The sequence below is a fragment of the Xenopus laevis genome, chromosome 7S (genome assembly GCF_017654675.1).
Source record: "Xenopus laevis strain J_2021 chromosome 7S, Xenopus_laevis_v10.1, whole genome shotgun sequence".
NCBI lineage: Eukaryota > Metazoa > Chordata > Amphibia > Anura > Pipidae > Xenopus > Xenopus laevis.
Window position 1 is genome coordinate 81,890,461 of NC_054384.1, and position 23,724 is coordinate 81,914,184.

At 40.3% G+C, this 23,724-nt stretch overlaps 1 protein-coding gene across 1 annotated transcript; it reads left to right on the forward strand.

Annotated features, from left to right (window-relative positions):
- The first annotated feature begins 225 nt into the window (after window positions 1-225).
- Window positions 226-23,459, forward strand: sdf4.S (stromal cell derived factor 4 S homeolog). The gene is made up of 7 exons (XM_018227900.2): window positions 226-364; window positions 4,596-4,974; window positions 17,310-17,446; window positions 18,453-18,566; window positions 18,935-19,093; window positions 20,471-20,646; window positions 22,116-23,459. The coding sequence occupies exons 2-7, from the start codon at window positions 4,655-4,657 to the stop codon at window positions 22,290-22,292; spliced, it is 1,083 nt and encodes a 360-aa protein (XP_018083389.1). The 5' UTR covers window positions 226-364; window positions 4,596-4,654; the 3' UTR covers window positions 22,293-23,459.
- The last annotated feature ends 265 nt before the right edge of the window (window positions 23,460-23,724 follow it).

Consider the following 23,724-nt stretch of genomic DNA (forward strand, 5'->3'; position numbering starts at 1 on the left):
TGAATAGGAGAAGCCTGAATCGACAGACGAGAGTTTGGGCAAAATTTGGTAAGCGCATTCACAATGACTGTAGCTAAAAACGTAGCCGGGGATTATAGTCAAACGGTAACACAACAGCCCCAGTCGGCACGTTACACTCAAGATTTAACCTGCAACGAATTGCAGATATCCTTCCCATTTGCTGTGAGAACATTATCAGAAGCCTTTCAGTAGCCCCGCCACGGATTGACCTGGGGGGGTTATTACGTCGCCGTTTAGAAACGTGTCAACGTAATTCTCGCTGTGGGCGTGTCTATCTGTGCCGCAACTTCTTGGCTTCCTACTTCCGGCACTGTGAGCGGAACTATAGAGCGCAGGGTTGAAGGTAATTGAAACCGGGCTCAGGCCTCTTACTTGTGGTTATTGGGGTTTTTTTTTTTGGGCGGGGGGTAATTTGCCGTTATTCCGTCCTGAACTGGGGGACTACTTCCTGCTGCCTACACTATTATTTTCCCTGTTAATGGCCACAGAGTTCTCCTGCTGCATCCATAGCAATGCATCAATCTCGCATAGCTTTGCCCTAATGCATTCTCTATCTGCCCTTGGTATGAGTGCGGGCCAGTCCTATGTTTTGTTTTCATACCTTTAAATAAAGTTTCTATTTAAAAGTGCCTCTGCCATAATACACCCCACAGCCAACAGCCCTGTCTCACCTGAGTCACAGGCACATTCTAGTAGTCCTGGGGCTGTAGTACAGGATTCCAGGGACATCAGCCATCTCCAAACACTTCTATTAACAATCCCTCAGTGCTCTTCCTCCCAAGCCTCCACTCAAACATTTCACACTGTGCCACATACTAAATTCATTTGTCTAATGGTTGTGTTGACTCAAGTGTGGCCTATCTGAAGATTAGCTCATTTGTAAGTGTGATGAGTATGGCAGAATACAAGCATGGTTTGTACATATAGGACACTAAACAGGGCCGGACTGGGAGTAAAAAGCAGCCCGGGCAAAATAATCAAAGCAGCCCACATGCAAAGACAGAGGGGCAAATTCACTAAACACCGAAGCGCCTAATAATAGTGTGAATACGCTAGCGTAGTGCATTTTCGTTAATTCGCCGCTTCACTAACGAACGCTGGCGTAAATTCGCTAGTGTTACTTCGCACCCTTACGCCTGGCGAATTTGCACAACGGACGTAACTACGCAAATTCACTGACGCGCGCATTTTTCTGAACGCTACCTTTTATGCCAGACTTCCTTCGCCACCTCAGACCAGGCGAAGTGCAATAGAGTAGATAGGGATTGCTTCAAAAAAAGTTAAACATTTTTCTAAGTCCCAAAAAACGCTGGCGTTTTTTTTCTTTTTTATGGGTGATAGACTGAAAAAGATTGAAAATTTTTTGGGGCTCCCCTCCTTCCCCCCCACATTTCCTAACTCATGGCACCTTAACTATACAGTGGGCACATGTGTAGGGCAAAATAAACATTTTATTTGCTGTTTTGAAGATTTCCCAGGCTTGTGTAGTTCTGCTACATATTCCTCCATTGTAACTTTGTATGCAAATTAACCATCGCTAGCGTAACTTCACTTTGCTTGGCGAATTAACGCTAGCACAACTTCGCAACCTTACGCTACCCCTGAGCGCAACTTCGGATTTTAGTGAATTTGCGTAGCCGTTGGCGAAAATACGCCTGGCAAAGTGTGGCGAAGCGTACGCTGGCGCAACTACGAAGCTTAGTGAATTTGCCCCACTATGTTTTGTACTCATCCACACATACAGTATATTGGGGTAAAACTGCAAAAATGAAGAAAGCACTCACTGAACTAGAACTCATCAAGTCCCCCCCCCCTCAACAGTCCAGATTGTAGCTGGTACCTGCGCAGCACGAAACATTCTTAGCAATAAACAGTTAAACTGAAAAACAAAGCACTTGTTGAACTAGAACTCCCCAAACCCCCCCTCCCCCCTCCCCCCTCAAAAGGTCCAGATTGTATCAGATTGTGGCTAGTACCTGCGCAGCCAAAATATTTTTAGCAATAAAGTCAGTGATCCCTCTCCCAGGCTCCCTTCCCGTGTCTGTAGCTTTAAACTCCTCTACTGAGCAGTACCTCTTACAAGGACCTCACATGCCGACGGATTACAATGCAGAGAGGCAGGTCTAGATGAGGCGAGTCACATGACGAGCTGTGGCGTCTCCTATTCGAGCAAACAGTCCAGCCAGCCCAGCGAAGCTGCGGGGGGAGGAAGGGGGAGCGGCGTCCTGTCACAGAGCACAGCAGAAGAGTCTCTCTCCTAATAATACAGGCAACCGAGCGTTTCAAGCTGGGCCGCATGGAACTCTATTCCGGGCTGCCCTATTGGTGTGCCGTTTTTTCTTTTCTTGCCTTCATTCAAGGCGACGGAGGGGGAAACACAACTCATCTCTCTGTTCAAGAGCGGCCCATTTGAACAAGAAATAGAGAGGCCCCACGGGCAATTGCCCGAGTTGACAGGTTGCCAGTCCGGGCCTGAAACTAAATGAAGAAATATGGTAAAAAAAAAAAAGGAAAATATGATCAATGCACATTCCCTGGTCCCCTGTTTCACAAATTAATGTAGTATCAAACCTAATGCATGTATTTTGCAAAACAGGGTTTTTCTAGTTACAAAATGATCGTAAAATTGATAAGCCACCATACCGCGTCAAGGTAAACCCCATGATCATAATTTTGTAACTAAAAAAAATCCCTGTTTTGCAAAATACGTGCATTAGCTCAGATACTAAATTCATTTGTGCAACGGGAGACCAGGTAGGGTTGCCACCTTTTTTCCTTTGGGAGACTGGGCAGGGGGCAGACCCGGTGCCGTAGGGGGGGCGGGGCCGGTGCCGTTGGGGGATGGGATGGGTGATGTATAAGGCCCGGGATGTGGGGGCAGGACTGATGACTTGGCGATCAGCTATTGGCTGAGCGCCACATCATTCACTTCAATGTCCAGTCTGAATTTCCTAATTTAGAAATCCGGACAGGCATTTATCACCCGGCCAGCCCTTCCAAAAAACCGGGCTGTCCGGGTGAAATCTAGACAGTTGGCAACCCTAGGACCAGGGAATGTGCGTTGATCCATTTTTCCAGTTTTGTATGTTTGTAACTATCCTGGCCAGATCAGCTGCGCTTCCTTTGTATTTTTATTTGGCCTTGTGCTCCCACAATTCCCCCTTAAAAAAATATCACACAAAGTCTTTTTATATGGCTTTCTAGCAGAAATGTTTGTTTACTTTATTCTTCCCACCTTAAACAATCCCTAAGATTTTCATGCAAATTGCTTAGAACAGAAATAATTATGTAGGACCGTAGTAACTGGTTATAGTCTTTTTCATCTTCTTTTTATTAGCTTGTATATGTCTCTCTTCACATTCCCTTGGGCTGTTTCACATAGGGACGTTCACTGCTATAATGTAGTGCTATATTGTTATTATACCCATATCTCAAGAAACAGATTCGCCTGTATGGCATAAACACTATGGGGCAAATTCACTAAGATTCGTAGTTGCGCCAGGCGCAACTTCGCCAGGCGTAGTTTCGCCAGCGCTCCGCAAATTCACTAAAATCCGAAGTTGTGCACAGGGGTAGTGTAAGGTTGCGACGTTGAGCTAGCGTTGATTCGCTAAGTGAAGCGAAGTTACGCTAGCGAAGGTTAATTTGTATACGGCTTCAAATTTCAATGGAGGAATACGTATCAGCACTACAAATGTCTAGAAAACCTTCAAAACATCAAATAAAATTTTTATTTTGCTCTACACATGTGCCCACTGTCTAGGTAAGTTGCCATGAGTCAGGAAATGTAGGGGGGAAGGAGGGGAGCCCTAAAAATTTTTTCGATCTTTTTCAGCCTCACCCATAATGTAGAAAACAAGCCAGCGTTTTTGCGTTTTTTGGGACTTAGAAAAATTTTTGACTTTTTTTGAAGCAATCCCTATCTACTCTATTGCGCTTCGCCTGGTCTGAGGTGGCGAAGGAAGTCTAGCGTAAAAGGTAGCGTTCAGTACACTGCGCGCGTTAGTGAATTTGCGTAGTTACGTCCGTAGCGAAAATTCGCCAGGCGTAAGGGTGCGAAGTAACACTAGCGAATCTACGCCAGCGTTTGTTAGTGAATTTGCGAAGTAACGAAAATGCCCAACGCTAGCGAATTGACGTTAGCGTTCGGCGTTTCGGCGCTTAGTGAATTTGCCCCTATAACTGAAGTTCCAAAATTGTGGGGCTATTCCCATGGCACACCTAATGAAATGGACATGGGGCAGAAGCCTACATTGGTTTGTGGTGTTATTTAGCATAAATGCTTGTCTTAGATAATGTTATTGAAAGAATATCATTCTCACTGCTGTGGATTAATGCAATTCCCTTACTCTTGATTAGTAGTTAACAGTATTATCCATTTATATAAATCTATATATATTATCTGGCTGGGTTGAGGTATTCCATAAACGTATGGGTCTATCAACCCCACAATAGTTTTATAGACTTTTGCCTGCATCTGCTTATAAGTTACAGTTTTTTAGCTATTAGTAGCTTCACAGTAAACTGAAGTAGTTAGAAAATTCACTGTTTTTTTTTTTTTGTTTTGTTCTCAGGATATTAATTACACTAACCGTTCCACTGTGTGGTCTCTGTTTAAGCTGTAAACAGAAACATGGTATCCAAGCAGGCTTTCCTCTTCAGCCTTGGTTCTATCTACCTCTCTCTGCTCTTCATATTTCTCCTTATGGATGTCTATGCCAGACCTGCAAACAACTCTGCTCTTAAGGTAGAAACTAAAGAAAAGGCTGCGGACAATAAAGATGAAAATGAAATTCTGCCCCCTGACCATCTGAATGGAGTAAAGATGGAAATGGATGGTCACCTCAACAAGGAGTTCCACCAAGAGGTTTTTCTCGGTAAAGAAATAGAAGAATTTGATGAAGATTCTGAACCTCGAAGGAATAGAAGGAAACTGGCAGCTATTTTTTCCAAGTAAGTCAACCCCCCCCCAAAGAGGAGTGATGTTATCCTTTCAGGAATAAATTAACATTGATCTTTAGCCTTTCTTTATCATCTTCTTTCTACATAAATTGGTGAATGTTATTCCTAGAGATTCTCATTTATTTCCCTGTGGCAACTCCTTGTAACCCTTGAAAAGTTACTTGGTATATACTGGTGTTCTGGTATACCTAGTGTGCCTATCATGGCTCTCTCTCTCTTATATCGATAGATAGATAGATAGATATATAGATATAATAATGCACATGTTCCGCACTCCGAAATACAAAGGCTCAACCTGGGTGCTAATCCTAATAAAAATGGATACAAATGCAGGGTGGCAGCACTCCAAGGATTTTGCAACAAGATAAGGTGTCAAATATCCTTATCTTGTTGCAAAATCCTTGGAGTGCTGCCACCCTGCATTTGTATATATAGATATATATATAGATAAGTTCTCCCCATTCTATAATGTAGTGAGGTGATCAAATTACATAGGGCTTTGTGGCATGTGACTTTAAAGAGAGAAAACTTTGGTTCAATATTAATTTTGCAGAACGTTGGGCATAGAATATGATTCAAGTTTATACTAACTTCATGTCATTGCTTTATACTGTATTCTACAGCTAGCGACACACTGGTCATTTCTTAGGGATATGTGTGAAATGTAGCTGCAAGTTGCTTGGCCAGATTGCATCTTTCATCATCGGTTTATGATAATTTGTGGGTCATTCAGCTCCATTTAGCCTCGAACTTCCAATGAAGTGATGTTTGGTCCGTTTAGCAATGCAGCACAGGTATGGGACGTGTTATCTAGAATGCTCATAGCCTGGAATTTTCCTGATAACATATCTTAACGTAATTAGGATCTTCGTGCCTTAAGTCTACTAGAAAATAATGTAAACTTAAAATAAGCCCGATAGGTTTTGTTTCCAATAAGGATTCATTATATCTTTGGTGGGATCAAGTACTAGGCGCTGTTTTATTATTATAGAGAAAAAATAAATAATTTTTAAAAAGTTGGATTATTTGGATATAATGGAGTCTATTGTGAGAAGGGCATTCCGTAATTCAGAGCTTTCCAAATAATGGGTCTCCAGATAACTGATCCCATACCTGTTTATTCCCAGGGCAGATATAGCATTTACATCTACCATAGATGCCACCGCATCATTTTTTCCCTGGTGCAGGTATGGGACCTGTTATGCAGAATGATTGGGACCTGGGCCTTTCCAGACTCCCTAGACGTTCCCAGACTCTACTAGAAAGACTAGAAATCTACTAGAAAATCATGTAAACATTTAATAAACCCAATAGGCTGGTTTGGCTTCCAATAAGGATTAATAATATCTTAGTTTGGATCAAGTTAAAGGTACTGTTTTATAACTACGGATGAAAAGGAAATCATTTTTAAAAATTAGGATTATTTGGATAAAATGGGAGATGGCCTTTCCGTAATGTGTATCTTTCTGGATAACGGGTTTCAAGATAACGGATCCCACACCTGTGGTAATTTGCAGAACTGTCAATGTTGTAGAGTGCGGGGGAGCTGTGGTGCATGCCAGAGGAATACCATAAATTTCTGGTTATGTAATGTCAGCGCATGTTCATAATTACTCCTGAAGCCACAGAAACCACTCTGTGCATGCACACATTGCTCCAGTTGAAATCACTGAAATATTCTGCGCGTGCGTATACCGGATTTTCATGGAAAATCAGGAGATAACGATGGAATGTGTTAGAGTGCCAGGAGACTGGGGGATAGACCTCAAACCCAAAAAAATTGAGGGGGGGTGACCGCTCTGAATTTGTGATGCAGACTGAGTCCTGGAAAACAACATGGCAATCTTTATGGCTATAGATCTTATTTTTTAATAACATTAATTATGAAGGTGCATTTTTTTGCCTTTAGTTAATTTCTTGGGCATGAAGATATCGAGAAAATTCTATGGGACATTAACCTTTGCTTCTATTGAACTGATTTACTAGCTCTCTAGAGATAAGGGAGATTTATATTTTAAAAAAAACATCTTCTTCTCACAGTCCTTTAATATCATGTTCCACAAAATAACAAAGCTTGGGTATAAACGTGCGGTTTAGGTTACATGCATCACCTTTTACAGTATTAATAAAGATGACGGGGCATTTTTAAGAAGTGAGATGGTTTTGTGGTGAAACTCAAGCTAACTTGCTTCCTTTAGGTGTACAGTTCCTGTAAGTTTGTGCAAATGTTTTCATAATTCTTAGAGTCACATACCTTGAAACATAAGAAATAGTAAGATGACAGCTAAAATGGGGTTTACTGGGTAATGCTACTTTTTCACACACCCATTTTCATGATGTATGAGGCAAAGTCTGTTTCATTGCAGGTATTCACGCTTGTAATGAATAATATGGGTAAATAATAAAGTCTACACACTATGGGAATATGCTGTCGTAAATGCATTGTTTGGGAGTACAGCCTCTCTTGAGAAATGGGGGCTATTCTCAAATCCTTACTATAGTAAAATGGGGTTTATTCCCCACTCCTAGTATTTAGTTTTGGCAGTATTCTAGCAGAGGCAATAATTTATATAGACAACTTTTGCTAACTAGAGTTCCTGCATTTCCTATCCCTGTATTTTTTGAGGCTGAAAAGTACCAGTTCCAGTTGCTGTTATGCTTTTTCCATTACGAAAAAAAAAGCAAGAAGCATCTATGATTGATTGGAGCTCTTCATTGTATGCTGAAATCCTTAGGATGCTGATTTGGGGCAACTTACAAGTGCTTCTAAATATTGCTTGCAATATACACTCAGTTCATAGAGATGGGACTATATATATGCATTTAATCTGCAAAATTACCAGCATAATAGTCTAAAAGACAGACAATGTTTAGTCATTGTGGCTGATGTTTAATAGGTGCTTGCTCAGTTTCATACTGAATGACTTGTAAGAACAGAAAAAGGTTATAATACACAAAAGCCATGAATATCTTGTAAATTATATCCTTATTATCGGTGAGTACTGATGTCATCAGTTATAAACGGTGAGTAGTGATGTCATTTCTGTCAATTGACTCACTGAAACTTGTGTATTAAATAAAGTACCGCCTGTTGCAAAATATGAGGATATTATAAGTTACCTCAGAGTTCCATGAAACTCCCCGGTAACTTATAATATCCTTATAATTTACAAGAGGGGTACTTTATTCACTATATGATACCACACAGAGTTTCATTGCTGCATGTTTTTTAACATACTTATTGGTACTGCAGAGACAAAGCTGCTAAACTATTTCTTTTTAGAGATTTTATCGCATGACCTTTAATTGATATTAATCCTTCATGACCCTTAAAGGGATCCTGTCATCAGAAAACATGTTTTTTTCAAAACGCATCAGTTAATAGTGTTACTCCAGCAGAATTCTGCACTGAAATCCATTTCTCAAAAGAGCAAACAGATTTTTTTTTATATTCAATTTTGAAATCTGACATGGGGCTAGACATTTTGTCAATTTCCCAGCTTCCCCTGGTCACGTGACTTCTGCCTGCACTTTAGGAGAGAAATGCTTTCTGGCAGGCTGCTGTTTTTCCTTCTCAATGTAACTGAATGTGTCTCAGTGGGACATGGGTTTTTTACTATTGAGTGCTGTACTTAGATCTACCAGGCAGCTGTTATCTTGTGTTAGGGAGCTGCTATCTGGTTACCTTCCCATTGTTCTTTTGTTTGGCTGCTGGGGGGGAAAGGGAGGGGGTGATATCACTCCAACGTGCAGTACAGCAGTAAAGAGTGATTGAAGTTTATCAGAGCACAAGTCACATGACTAAGGGCAGCTGGGAAATTGACTTTGTCTAGCCCCATGTCAGATTTCAAAATTGAAATCATTAGGAATCCCTGTAAGTTTGTGGAGTGAGGAAATTTAGAGGAATCCCACATAGACAATAACATACACATACAAACCCTTTGCAGATAGTGCCTAACTTTAAATGTAATATTGGACACCAGCAAAGCAGCGCTAAATATATGCCTTGTGGCAGGTCCAAGCAAAAAGCTTATTGTTCTAGCAATTTCAAAATGGCTTATGAACTGGCACTATTAATGAAAAGCCATGTGAATAATTTATTTAGCATTTGCTGAGGGACACATTGGTGGAGGTTTTCATTCATTCAGTTCATGATATATTGGACTGTATGCCATGTAAACTATTGGAACAAGTCCTATTGTTTAAAGCAATGTAATTTTTTTATGGCATAAGAATGTGGAAAAAAAATATATATATATATATATATATATTTAATTTATTTCATTTTTTATGTTTGGATCCTTCAAAAGCAAGATTTGTTTCTGTTGCACGTTTTTTTTTTTTTTTCTACTTTCTGAGAAATGTGAACCTACATCTCCAGTAAGGATGAATGAGAAGCCTCTTCCTGCTGGAAGCAGTGATTGATGTGGTACCTTTTACAAGAAGTGACAGCTTGGTGTCAGATCAGACACCCCATCCTGAGCAAATATGCAATGGTGCTTCAAAGCTGAAATTACTGAAAGTTATCCCACGCAGTTTGCTAGGTGTTGTGTGTGTCTGACTTTGTGCTCTGAACTTCCATTGCACCAGTTCATATTGCTTGATTTTCGTGTATAATTTAACGTAAAGTATTCCACAGCTTTGACCTGTAAAAGGATATCTGCTGAAATGGATTTCTTATGAATGTGACCATTTCCTCAAATGGGCTTTTGGGTAACAGCACGAGTTTGCATGCTAGAGTCCTGCACAGAACCAATTTTTGAGACCGTGAACCCGCAGCCCGCTACCCGATGATCAAAAAAGTTTTGTAACATTTTAAAAGAAGTAAAATATAGACAATATAAGATAAGAAATATAGGTCAGACTCGCATCTATACCCGTACCCGAAAATCCTTCCCTCATCCCACAGGGTACCCGCATTTGTTAAGTGTTCTCTGCTTTCTTTTCCACATCTGCCATGTAAATGTTCACTATGAAGGGAGACTCTTGACGACCCCATGGCACAGGTGTGTTTTTGTCTGTAAAAAAAAATCTTATTTTTTAAATAAGAGGTATTAAAACTTAGGTCCAGCAAAGAGCAAACTTGTTCTGGGTTCAACTTGGTTCTGCTGCAGAGGGTGATGTTTTGTTTCAGCCGTTTCCTCACTTTTTTAAATGGACTTGCTCGGAGGTATACATGGAAATAGTGGTGTCTCATCATAGGACACCAGTGTCTCACCAGTCTCCAGTTTTACCTTGTGAACTTTAACAAAGTCCATGGCATTTTGAATGTGATGTACTGTGTTAGTAATTAATGGAGCTAAGTAATTTAACGTAATACGTCACTGAGTTGATGCTGCTGATAATTGGCCTCAGGGGGCTCCTTCCTTGTGTATATTAGGGAGTCCATATAGGCATCAAGTGGCTTTCCCTGGGTAAAGGTGATTGCATAAAGCTCGATTGATGACCTGGTACTTTTCAAGCTGTTGCAAGCAGCCTAGAACACCACTTGTCAGCAACATGCAATGGTGCTTAAACGTTTGTGAACCCTTTTATATGAATGTGACCTAAGCCTCATCTGATTTTCCTGAAACTACATGAGGAAAACCTAGTTAAATAAAAAATTACTATATTTGCTTGTGTATTTATTGAAAAAAAATGATCCAATAACCTATCAGTGTGTGGCAAAAGTAAGTAAAGGTGAAATCAGAGGCTGGAGTTTTCAGTCAATAGGATGACAATCAGGTGCGAGTGAGAGATTGGGGATCCAGCAAAGCCTTTGTGGATGTGTATCATGGCTCGAACAAAGGCGTTGTCTGAGGACCTAAAAAAAAAAAAGAGATGTTGATGCCCATAAAGCTGGAAAAAGTTACAAATCTATCTCTAAAGAGTTTGGAAAATGTTAAGACATCTGTCTGTGAACTGAATCTCAAGAGACAGTGGGTCATGTAGCAAGACAACGATCCCAAGCACACAAGTCGTTCTACCAAAGAATAAATAATAAAAATAATAAAGTGAATGTTCTGGAATGACCAAGTCAAAGTCCTGACCTTAATCCAACTGAAATGTTGTGGAAAGACCTAAAGCGAGAGATTCATGTGAGGAAACCCACCAACATCCAAGAGCTGAAGCTGTTCTGTATTGAGGAAGAGGGAGTGCTGATTTAACATCTTTGCCCCAGCAGTTTACCAACATTTCACACATCATTCCCCATATCATTCCCCATATGTAATACAATTAACTTAAGTTTGCTCAGCAGCAGTAACCTATAGCAACCAATAAGATGTTTGCTGTAAGTACCTCCCACTGAATGGTTGCTATCGGTTACTGCTCCTACACAAACTTAGTGCCTTTTATTTCATAGCCCCCTACGACTTGTAACTTTGCTCCCATTTCACATTTGCTATCTACACAACCGTTCATTATAACTTTTTGATGCCACTTTATGTTACCAGTATTTTCAGATTAATTTTATAAGAATGTAATTGTGGCGCTGTGTGGTCGTTCATTGTAAATTATGCAAAAGCAGATCACTGGTGGGAGGTATTTTCACTTTTACCAGTTACTTTTACTAGCTGTGTGGTGGGATTCATTTTACACTTACTATGAGCAGTATTAGACATGTATGTGGTTTCCTGAAAAGAGATTCTCATCTTTGTTCTAAAATCTAAGAAGTCACTCAAGAAAAGTCATTGACTTTTTGTATTGTGTCCATCAAAGCTGTTGTCTATTCATAAGTCTTGTGAAAGTTTTTACTATATTCAAGGTCTGGTAAGAGATTCTCATATTTGTTCTAAAATCTGAGAAGTCACTCAAGAGAAGTAAATGACTATTTGGTATGCCTCCATCAGAGCTATTGGCTAAGGAAAATCAGTTTAGTTGTCAATAGTCTTGTGAAAGTTAGGTTGTACTAGATTAAAGGGCAGGTCATTTTTTGTTCGTCCTACTAGTCCTGTAATATTTGCTAATTAAGGTGGCCATAAACAGGCCGATTAAACCTGCAGATGGACCACATCAGAAGCTTATCGGACTGTGCATTGGCATCTCTTAGCAGCCCACCCAAACAGTATGTGGCCTAAAATCATCCAGTTGTCAATCAGGCTGCTTTGAAAATCCTACAGGGGCAAGGACTGCATGTGCATCATTTAGATTATGTTGGGAGCCATTTAATGGTGAGTTGCTATGGGTTGTATACATACCAATAATATCATATTAACTGATGTTTTGTGTGATTACTGGTACTTGTATTGCATGAACAATCCGTACAATAGTAAGGTGGCCATACCATGTGTGGCTAGGGTTGTCAACCTTCCTATATATTTATCTTTTTTCCCTATTAATAACATTGGGATCAACCATCATTTTTTCCGGGCAGGTTGGTAAAACACCGGCCAGGTGGCAACCCTATGTGTGGTCCATCCATGTTATCCTCCATTCTGCAGAGAACATCCACAGTTGGCCCGTGTATGGCCACCTTATCTTTACAGGTATGGGACCCGTTATCTGGAAACCCATTATCCAGAAAGCTCTGAATGACGGAAAGGCCGTCTCCCATAGAATCAATTATAATCAAATAATCCACATTTCCTTTTTCTCTGTAATAAAAAACAGTACCTTGTACTTGATCCAAACTAAGATATAATTAATCCTTATTGGAAGCAGAACCAGTCTATTGGGTTTATTTAATGTTTCCATTATTTTCTAATAGACTTAAGCTATGAAAACCCCAGGTCCTGAGCATTCTCCCAGGTCCCATACCTCTGCTAGATCTTTTTGCTTAAAAATGGGCTCTATGGGAGATGGTCTTCCTGTTATCGTAGTTTTCTGGGTATTGGGTTTCCAGAGTACCTGTGCAATATTCTTTTATACAGTTCTGCAATATACAGTATAAATATATGTTAATAATAACTCTAGACTTTCCTATTCAGAATAGTTTGATATAACTTCCCCACTGGCTTCCCCACTGATCCTGCTGTTCATTTGCTGTTTAATTCACTTCCTCGTTCCCTTCCAGTTCCTGACCTGAACCTAAATTATCATCAAAGTATTTATGTCTATAGTTCATATTTCTGATCTACCCTACAGCTGGCCATAGCTGCAAAGATCCGATCGTTCGAATCTTCAAACGATCGGACTTTCCCATCTCCCGACCTGCCACTAACCATTCTGAGGACAAAAAGTATAAAAAGAACAGATCAGCCAACGTTCTGCCCCTGACAGCAATCTTATGAAAGTTATGTCTGACAAAGATAGTGACGGTCTCCCACTGAAAATCGTATGATCGGCAATACACGCAGAGAAATTATTGGCAGCCGACAGAAATTTTCTAACCTGTCCGATCGAACAAACGACCGATCTCCATGGGACAATGTCGGGACTCTCCACACACAATCCAAGAATAGTACAAATTCTTGATTCGTACGATTGGATCTTTGCGTCTATGGCCAGCTTTACAATCAGCCTCTCTGGTTTATTTGCAGTGCAGTTGCATTTCAGGCTGTGAATGATAGTGGGGTCGGGGGATAGTGAGTACTGTGCAGGGGAGTACTGTGTGGGACAACTCAAGGGGATCATTGTGTCATTACTTATGGGGAACCATGGTCCTATTAGTTGCTGAGATATAAGGTTAGCTTATCAAAGCACAATTGATAAAGTTGCTGGGAGCATGAGGAAACAGGTGAATGGCTTGCCGGATACATTCATGTAATTTTTTGCAAAAGAAAATGTTGTTTTCTCTTTTGAATATATGATTTCAGCACAGTTCTATTATTGTGGCATATGGGTAATGTTGGCAGGGCAAGTCCTTGCTAGTTTATTGGATAGTGCAAGACCTATTTGTCAAGCATTGGAGCGCCAGGGTGTGCGAGTGTGAATCACTATTTTCACCATCACTTTGCACAGAGTAAATTTTACCTAAAGTTAGAATTAGTATGTTCCTTTAGCTGATTAAAAATATTGCAATATTACAATTTAAAAAAAAAAAAAAGACGTTGCTAGTCAGCAGGGCCACGTTCAATTTGTAAAAGAAAGAGAAATGTAGTGATAATGCTTAATGACATTGTTCTGTAATAAATACATCAGGAGGGGGTGGTTTCCCTTTAACAGCGCACCATCCGATCTCAGCACCGAATGTGTAGATATAAAGGTGGCTAGTCTGGGCTATAAAGGCACAACACTCTACCTACTAACATTGTGCCTAGAAATATATCATTCATTTCAGTAATCCTTCATGTCAGGATATATTTAAAGCGGCGTTCCACCTTTATGTTAACTTTTGGTATGTTGTAGAATGGCCAATTCTAAGCAACTTTTCAAGTTGTTGTCATTATTATTTTTTTTTTGTTTTTTAATTATTTGCCTTCTTCTGGCTCTTTCTTGATATGAAGTCTCTTCTTAATGTGAAGTCGTGATGTGCTCATCTACTAAAATTCATCCCGCACCTGACCCTAACCCAGCCACTACCTGCATTTATAGACCCACGCCTGGCCGCCCATCTCAGATGTCACAAAAGGGGGCGGAGCACATGTGTGCCTATAAATGGAGGCTGCCAGAGCCAAACACTGGCAGAGTATGGCCGTAGGCAGGGTGAGAATATGAAGAGGCCAACCCAAACTCGCCCACGAGAATGCTCAGAACTTCAGAAGTGCTTAGTGTAACATTTCTAATCTGATCCTTGAGTAAACCACAGGGTCCAGACACAAGACAAATACCATTCTGGCCAGTGGAGGGGTCTGTCTGCCGAGCTGGAACTCATGTGAGTGGCAGTAATGTATGGCAGAATACCTGTTTGACATTGCCCTAAGTATGTTGGAATATTATGAAGCCTACTTGTAATAAACCATAGTGTTTGCTGTTAAGTAACCATTCTGTCCCTAAATTAAACACCTTTAAATAATGACTTCATAAGTGTTATTAACAAGCAGCAGGAGAACTGATAGTGATACCAGCTTTGTGGCATTGGCCCCTTTTTTGTGCTTGTGTGTGTGTGGGCTTTGTGACCCTGTTTGTGGCCATTTGCAGGCCCACAAATAGTAGTGTCTAGCCCTGTCTACAGTTTTTCAATAAAGCTTACATAGTACCGCACTGAACGGGAATACTTTAAAAATAAATCAAGATTTATTGAAAAAATCCAGATATAATATAATATGGTTACCTTCATGGTATAAAACCGATGATATTGTTTATGAGAAACATACATTAAATAAACTCCCACTTTTACTACACAAAATGTATGATTTGTAATTTCCACATGCTCTGGCTATAGTTCATGAAACAGTAAAAAATATGCTTTATTATGAGGTTCTACCTCTGTGAGTAATAAAAAGTAAGTATGCTGGCCATGGACAGTCGCCCTACTTCTGTGTGCCTTTAGCAGAAAGTACATGTCCCGAGTGTAAAGATGACCATATATGGAAACATCCACTTGACTGGTGAGGTAGCCATCAGAGCAGATCTATACACAATTTGGCCACCCATGTTCAGTGCTGGATTAGAGCAATTCAGTCATTGGCTCAGGAGCCGAGATTAGAATTTAACGTGGTTCTATGAAGGTCCGTCAGGAGAGAATCGCACAATGTTCCAATGCAGCCCTTGTCCGATATTTAGGCAGGCTGTTGGAAAGGGACCCCTTTTTGGGCCACTAACTTGGTCTGAAGGAACCAAAAGAGCTTTTAGCAGCCGGTGTATGGCCAGCTTTAGGGTAGTGGCACACTGGGCTATTCGGGGACATTTAGTCGCCTGGCGACTAATCGCCTCGTCTTTGTGGCGACCAATCCCCCCAATGCCTGCCCTCTGTCTTGCGCCGGCTATGATGAAAAGTCGCCTGCGGCATGGCACACACGGTGCTTTGGGGTGAGGCAACTTTGGGCGACTTCGGAATACAAAGCGCCTCGTGTGCCATGCTGCAGGAGACTTTTCATTATAGCCGGCGCAAGACAGAGGCAAGGCGTTTGGGAGATTAATCGCCGCAAAGACGAGGCGATTAGTCGCCAGGCGACTAAATTTTCCCGAATTGCCCAGTGTGCCCCTACCCTTAGGCAGTGGACACTTTAATGTAACTGCGGCAGGGACAATAAGCAGCTAAAGTAGCATATGATGTTTTTGTTCTGCTCAGCTACAATCTGATCAGGGGAAAGCACGTACTGCAAAGAGTGTGCCTACACAAAACCAGCATTTTCATAGTCACCACATTTCGAAGTGAATGTAAAAAAGTAGCTCTGCCGTCTTGCCAAATGCCAACTAAATGTCACTTAACAGTAAAACAACTTCTGCTCTATCTCCCATACAAAATTTACAGCGCGCTTACTCTTTCGACATGAAGGCGGCAGCTCGATAGACTGTAATAACCTGATGAATGTAGATGGCTTAATGCCCGAGTTAATGACATTCTAAAGTATCATAAAAATACAGACTATTACATAACATTGAGAATATACAGAATACATATAGAAAGTTTACAGTGTGCACATGTATTGTATTGCTCATACATGAACTATAATAAAGTGCCTGGGACATGTCTTGCATCACTTAGGTCATTTGTTAACACTGGCAACCAATCAGCACTTAGAATAACAGCAAATCTGTGATTGGTTGTTATGGGGAACTGCAGTAGACAAGTAGATTCGCAGCATCTCATAGAATTGGGATATAACCCGCCTAGATGAGTAGCACATCCATAATAGTATACATAATACTAATTACATAATCCACCACCTCTAATGATGGTGTGAACTTCTTCACTATCTCATAACAACCAATCAGCAGAGTTGGTGAGTTACTTGCTGTTCTATATATATATATATATATATATATATATATATATATATATATATATGTATATATGTGTGTGTGTGTGTTTATATATATATATATATATGTATACACACATATACCACCTCCATCTCTAGTGGCATAAACTAATTTATCAATGCTGGGCAAATTTGCCCATGGGCAGTAACCTATGGCAACCAATCAAAATGCTGCATTCATTGTTCTACTTACAGCTGGCTTTAAAAAGCTAATCACTAATTGGTTGCTATAGGTAACTGCCCATGGGCAAATTTGCCCAATGTTGATAAATGAGCCCCCTTGTCTGAGCTATTCCTCCTGTGCAACTGCAGTGACCAATGGAGAGATGAAGGATAGCTGAGATGCAGTGTGGGCCAGATACACTTCACAGAACACTGCCTGTTTGGCTAATACATGTATGAGATCCATTATCCAGAACGCTTGGGACCTGGGGTTTTCTGGATACGTGGCTTTCCCAGACAATAAATACCATACCCTAATTCTTTTAGAAAACATTTAAAATAATGTTTAAATTATTAGTGCTTCATTTTATTTTCCAGGGTGGATAGAAATGAGGACAAACAAATTAGTGCGAGTGAAATGCAGAGGTGGATCATGGAGAAAACAGAAGAGCATTTCCAAGAGGCTGTGAACGAGAACAAGCTTCACTTCCGTGCCGTGGATCCAGATGGTGACGGTAGGAAAGAGAATCTGTGCTGACATAGAATATACAAACCAATAAAAAAAAAATCTCCTAGTATTTGTATTGTAAGGGGAAGGAATGCCTTCACCAATGTAGTCTGCTGAGAACAAGAATGTTGGCATTCATATTGCCTCCACTCACTTCCTATTTATATGAATGGTAAATGTCTATTGCTGATTGGCACTGGCATGCAACAAGAGGTCCATGAATGTCTGTGTTAGGGATGCACCAAATGCACTATTTTGGATTCGGCCAAACCCCTGAATGCTTCGCAAAAGATTTGGCCGAATACTAAACCGAATCCAAATCCTAATTTGCATATGCAAATTAGGGGTTGGAAGAGGAAAGCATTTTTTACTTCCTTGTTTTGTGACAAAAAGTCAAAAAATTCGATCCCTATTGTGAATATGCAAATTAGGATTCGGGTTTGGCCGGGCAAAAGGATTCAGCCGAATCCTGCTGACAAAGGCCGAATCGCGAACCGAATCCTGGGTTCGGTGCATCCCTAGTCTGTGCCAGATTTTCTTATTTCAATAAAAATATCTCCTATCAAATCTGCGTTGCAATTAGAGATTGAGATGTGTATAATACACAAGAATATCTTGTAAACTATATCCTTATAACCGTGCTCAGTGATGTCACAAGACTCAATGAAACTTAGTGTAGGTTCAGCTGAACCTAACAAATGGCAAAACCCTAGATTTACTGTATTTCTACAGGTAACACTGTATATTAACTGAACACTCGGACTAATTATCATTGCCAGACTGTCATATTACCCTCCACGGTACCCACCAAAACCTTATGCCAACAGTAGACAGGTGGTTGGTCACAACTGACTTCTATCCTGGCACTATGGTCAGACTGTTAACAGATTTCAAGTGTGTCATACACTGATTCTTAGCAGTTTACTATTAAGAGAAAACATATTTTTGCTTACAAATGAAATGGTATCTCATCATTAGAATATTTTGCCTACAATGTTGGTGTTGCTCTGCAGGGCACGTGTCGTGGGATGAATACAAAATCAAGTTTTTAGCCAGTAAAGGCTTCAATGAGAAAGAGGTTGCGGAAAAACTGAAGAATAATGAGGATTTGAAGATTGACGAAGAGAGTAAGTTCCTTGCCTTCTCACCGAATATTCTCACACAGGCCACTTTATCTTCATGTCTTTACCCAAGAGCAGTAGCAACAATAACACACGTGGTGTTTACGTGGGTGATTCCAAGTAACTCACCACCTCTGCTGAAACCACCTTTCCTTAGTCGCTTAGTCGCTTCCTATTTCTTTCATGGTTTCCCATTTCTCAAGAAGTGCAGAATTAGCTGTAACAAACATGTCCAGCATTTATCAGTATAGAGTGTTTTTTTTTTCTAGAAAGATGAATTGATTGCAAATATTTAGAATGTGAATAGTGTATTTTAGTTTATAAGGGGAATTTGTAGTTGCTGATCTGATTTGTGATTGTCTGAATTTAAATAGCACAAGAAGTGCTGGATAACTTGAAGGATCGTTGGTTCCAAGCAGACAACCCCCCTGCAGACCAGCTCTTGAATGAAGAGGAGTTTCTGTCCTTCTTGCATCCGGAGCACAGTCGAGGCATGCTTAAATTTATGGTGAAGGAGATTATACGTGACCTAGGTGAGCAAAAGCAACTACACGGTTAATAAATACTTTTGTGCCTGCATTTTAGGCACAGTACTTGGGATTAATGACCTCGTTTGCTGGAAACAAACAGTGTTATGTCAATATTTCAACATCTTCTAAGGATAAAACTGCTGCGGTTGTGCCATCCATAATTTGTTTAATTTTACTAGATATCTTGCTTTCCCGTGTCTGTGCATTATTTTATGTTCCAGGGAAATACCGAATTACCTACCCAAGGGTATGTTAAGATTTAACATTTTATGATGTAACACTCACCAGCCTGTGTTACCTATGGGAGGGTACATAGATGAACCAATTGGATGCCAGACGAAGCAGCTGCTACTCCATGCTTTTGTACTCTGACTAGTCTGCATTGATGTTGACCTGGTACTAGTATTAAGAACCAGTGCAAATATTACTTCTCTTAGTACTTCTCCTTCCTATAAAAATAGTATATCCCTATTTAGTGCGTCAAACTTAGGTTGACAGGTGCCCCACCCCTAATGGGCAGGGTTACCACCCCTAATGGGTGGGGCTAAGTTTGAGCTGATCTTCGTGACCTGGTATAGCCACGCCCACTGCAGCAAAGCATTCCCTGCCCGCCATTTTTTGAAATGAAGCCGCCATTTTGTAAAATACCCATAAACCTTAGTTAGCCTTTACTGTGAGCACCACCATATGGTATTTGGTATTTTGGTATTTTTATTTACAAGTCCTATTTAGACATATGCTCCAGACTGGTCTAGACATGCCAGGCATGTAGGATCACTTCTAAAGACCTTCCCAGAGACACTATAAAATACCAAAAGTCATGTCTGGACATGTTTTTTTTGGTATTCCGCTGCAGTTATAGCAATAACCGTATGATGGCCCTGGCAGTTACTCTTGACCACAAATGGATCTGGTAATATCAAACATAACCATATGGAAATCCCATAAGGATATCATTTTTAAAAAGTTGGATTAATTGGAGTCTATGGGATACTGCTTTCTGTAATTTGGAGCTTTCCAAATAATGGGTTTCCAGATAACAGATCCCATACCTGTTTATCCCAGGGCAGATAAAGCATTTACACCTTAGATAACTGGGCAGTGAAACTGCTTCAAAATCTGAAAATGCACAAACCTACAGGTGGGTTAAATGGCCACTGATAAAATGTGTTGTGTAAATGTGATAGGGGCCTTAGATTGTAAGCTCCACTGAGGCAGGGACTGATGGGTTTGATGCATAATCAAAGTGCTGAAAATATGTGATATTTAGAGAATAAGTTTAGCTTATGTCAGATCTTAGTAGGAATTTTGTCATACATCTATATTTAACCAATCATGAACTGCAACAACCAGTGACACTTTATAAATGTTTTCTTTTAGATCAGGATGGTGATAAGAAGTTGACTCTGTCTGAATTTATTTCTCTTCCTGTGGGCACTGTTGAAAACCAGCAGGCCCAGGATATCGATGATGACTGGGTACGGGAAAGGAAAAAGGAATATGAAGAAGTCATTGATGCCGACCATGATGGTATTGTGACAATGGAGGAACTGGAGGTAAGAAGACTAAAATAGTGAATTTGAGAAGGCACAATACTAAACTTTTCTAATAGGGATGCACCGAATCCAGGATTCGGTTCGGGATTCGGCCAGGATTCGGCCTTTTTCAGTAGGATTCTGATTCGGCCGAATCCTTCTGCCTGGCCAGACCTAATCCAAATCCTAATTTGCATATGCAAATCAGGGGAGGGAGATTGCATGACTTTTTGTCACAAAACAAGGAAGTAAAAAAGTTTCCCCCTTCCACCCCTAATTTGCATATGCAAATTAGGATTCGGTTCAGTATTCGGCCGAATCCAAGATAGTGGATTCGGTGCATCCCTAATTATAAATAAAGAGGTAAAGATTTTACAAGGTTGTGCCGTTTCGAAGATTAATGTATATACAAGTTATATATATGCACCCCAATATATAAAAATACATTTTGGCCTTTGGAGTGCAAATTAGGGGTGGGGAGGGAAATTGCATGACTTTTTGTCACAAAACGAGGAAGTAAAAAATGTTTTCCCCTTCCCAACACCTAATTTGTATATGTAAATCAGGATTCGGTTCTGTATTCGGTCGAATCTTTCACAAAGGATTTGGGGGTTCGGCCGAATCCAAAATAGGGGGTTTGCCCGAATCCAAAATAGTGGATTCGGTGCATCCCTAATTTCTAAGCATTGATCTTTCATCTTGTCGTTGACTGTAGCCTTTCATTGTATTTAAAACGTTGTCCTTTAAGTGTAGTCAATACATAGAACAGAATTGAGTGGGTCAACTTCGCGTCCCTTTTATACTTTACTTTAAAGATACTCTAGCCGTCACAAATTCTAGCCATTCTGTTGTTCATGCATCACAACACTAAAGCTTGAATTAAGGTAAGGCAGGGATTCTGTCATGATTTTTATGATGTAGTTTTTATTTCTAAATTACACTGTTTACACTGCAAATAATTCACTCTACCATATAAAATGTCATTCCTGAACCAGCAAGTGTATTTTTTTTAGTTGTAATATTGGTGTGTAGGCAGCCATCTCAGGTCATTTTGCCTGGTCATGTGCCTTCATAAAGAGCCAGCACTTTAGGATGGAACTACTTTCTGGCAGGCTGTTCTTAGATCTACCAGGTTATCTTGAGTTAGGGGGCTGTTATCTGGTTACCTTCCCATTGTTCTTTTGTTAGGCTGCTGGGGGGGGGGGAAAGGGAGGGGGGTGATATCACTCCAACTTGCAGTACAGCAGTAAAGATTCACTGAAGTTTATCAGAGCACAAGTCACATGACTGGGGGCAGCTGAGAAACTCACAATATGTTAAGCCCCATGTCAGATTTCAAATTAAATATAAAAAAATCTGTTTGCTCTTTTGATAAATGGATTTCAGTGCAGAATTCTACTGGAGCAGCACTATTAACTGATTCATTTTGGAAACGTTTTCCCATGACAGTATCCCTTTAAGTAAATGTGCTCATTATGTTTTGCTTCCAGGAATACATGGATCCTATGAATGAATACAATGCTCTCAATGAAGCCAAGCAGATGATTGCAGTCGCTGATGAAAATCAGGACCATCACTTGAGTTTAGAAGAAATACTGAAGTACAGCGAGTATTTCACGGGCAGCAAATTGATGGATTACGCCCGCAATGTCCACGAAGAATTCTGAGTCTCTTGTGTCCTAAAATTCACCCAGACTGCACCTCTCCACATAGTCTACAGCAGTGTCGGTTATGATCAACTGATCCCTCTTGCATTGGAACGAGGAGAGGCGCTTGTACCAGTTTCTGCTGCTATTTTACCTGTGTGTTCTTAGTGTGTGTCATTGTGTGGGGCTTCTGCCTTCCCCACCAAGATCTACTTTCATCGCTGGATTTGTACATAATTACTTGCCTTTATTCACCTCCGTTCCAGACATATATATTTTTACATCCGCCGTTCGCACATTTGCGCTTAAATCATATCTATAAAGGAGGTTGTCTAGGACTCCTCTAGATAAAACGTGCCGTCCACGTAATACGTGTTATTAGCAAAGTAATAGCTGCTTCTTAATGGGGGAAGGGGTAAACATTGGCAGATATGCATCTCGGTTTTATTCTGTGGTTGCAGTCGCGGTGCCATCTTATGGCATAATCATGGCATTCATTTGTTTATAAACGAAATTCAAATTTAATACGTGTATAATTCTATGAGCTGAAGGTCTTTTTCTTTGTGGTGAGAGGACAACAAAAAAAGTTTCCAGCGTTTCTTGTTTCCTCTTTTGTTTCCTGAAGTCTAGCCAACAGTGAGCAAAAGCAGTGTTACTTTCCCCTCCATGTACATTTGTTAGGCAGTCCCAGTTTGCATAACTTCGTTTCTACAGGGTAAACTCCTAAGGGAAGTCCCACGAATGACCCAGGCTCTGAGCCACCGTATTTCTCTCATCTGCTGGGATTCTCAAGCCTCATTTACCAAATACTGCCATTTAGGGAGATCAGGGAGGCCGCTCAGGGCTCACCAGTGTTGTCTCTGTAAAGCTTCTCCGTCTCACAGCAGTATCATACAGTATCTGTGTGTTCGTATAAAAGAACTGGAACCCTCAGGTATAAGGCTTAACTGAGAGCAGGTGGAAAACATAAGCATTTGCTAAATATGCTGCAAGATGAATATCCCCAAATGAGCTTGGCTAGAATTCTTTTCACTGTTATTTTTTTTATAATTGTGTAATATTTCATTTCTATGCATAAATATTCTATGTAGGATTACGGATTTAACCAGTATCATATGCTTAACTTATATCCTTGCCATGCTTTGTGTCAAGAGTCTGCTTTGTAAATAAACTTAAATTATTCTGAAACTGTATGCTTGCGATCTATGTAAAGATTCTTTAACAGGCCAGCGCATACGATCTAAACTATCTGTTCATTGCGGGGGTAAAGTTTTCCTTTGAGAGATACCAGTCATACACACACATTCGTTTTACACGTAGGGGGTGTAAGTCCAAATGCCAAAAACTATTCGAATTACTATAAAACCCAAATTTTTAGTTGGGGGGAAAAAAAAGCTGAATTTTTCAAGATTTATTAAACCCCCAAGGATAGAATAAGTCAGAATTGGAAAAT

Excerpts from the sequence above, each read along its gene's own strand:
- sdf4.S (XM_018227900.2), top strand. The coding sequence starts at position 4,655 with ATGGTATCCAAGCAGGCTTTCCTCTTCAGCCTTGGTTCTATCTACCTC. Across the intron at positions 19,094-20,470 it reads GGAGATTATACGTGACCTAG|ATCAGGATGGTGATAAGAAG; the intron begins GTGAGCAAAAGC and ends GTTTTCTTTTAG. Across the intron at positions 20,647-22,115 it reads TGACAATGGAGGAACTGGAG|GAATACATGGATCCTATGAA; the intron begins GTAAGAAGACTA and ends TTTTGCTTCCAG.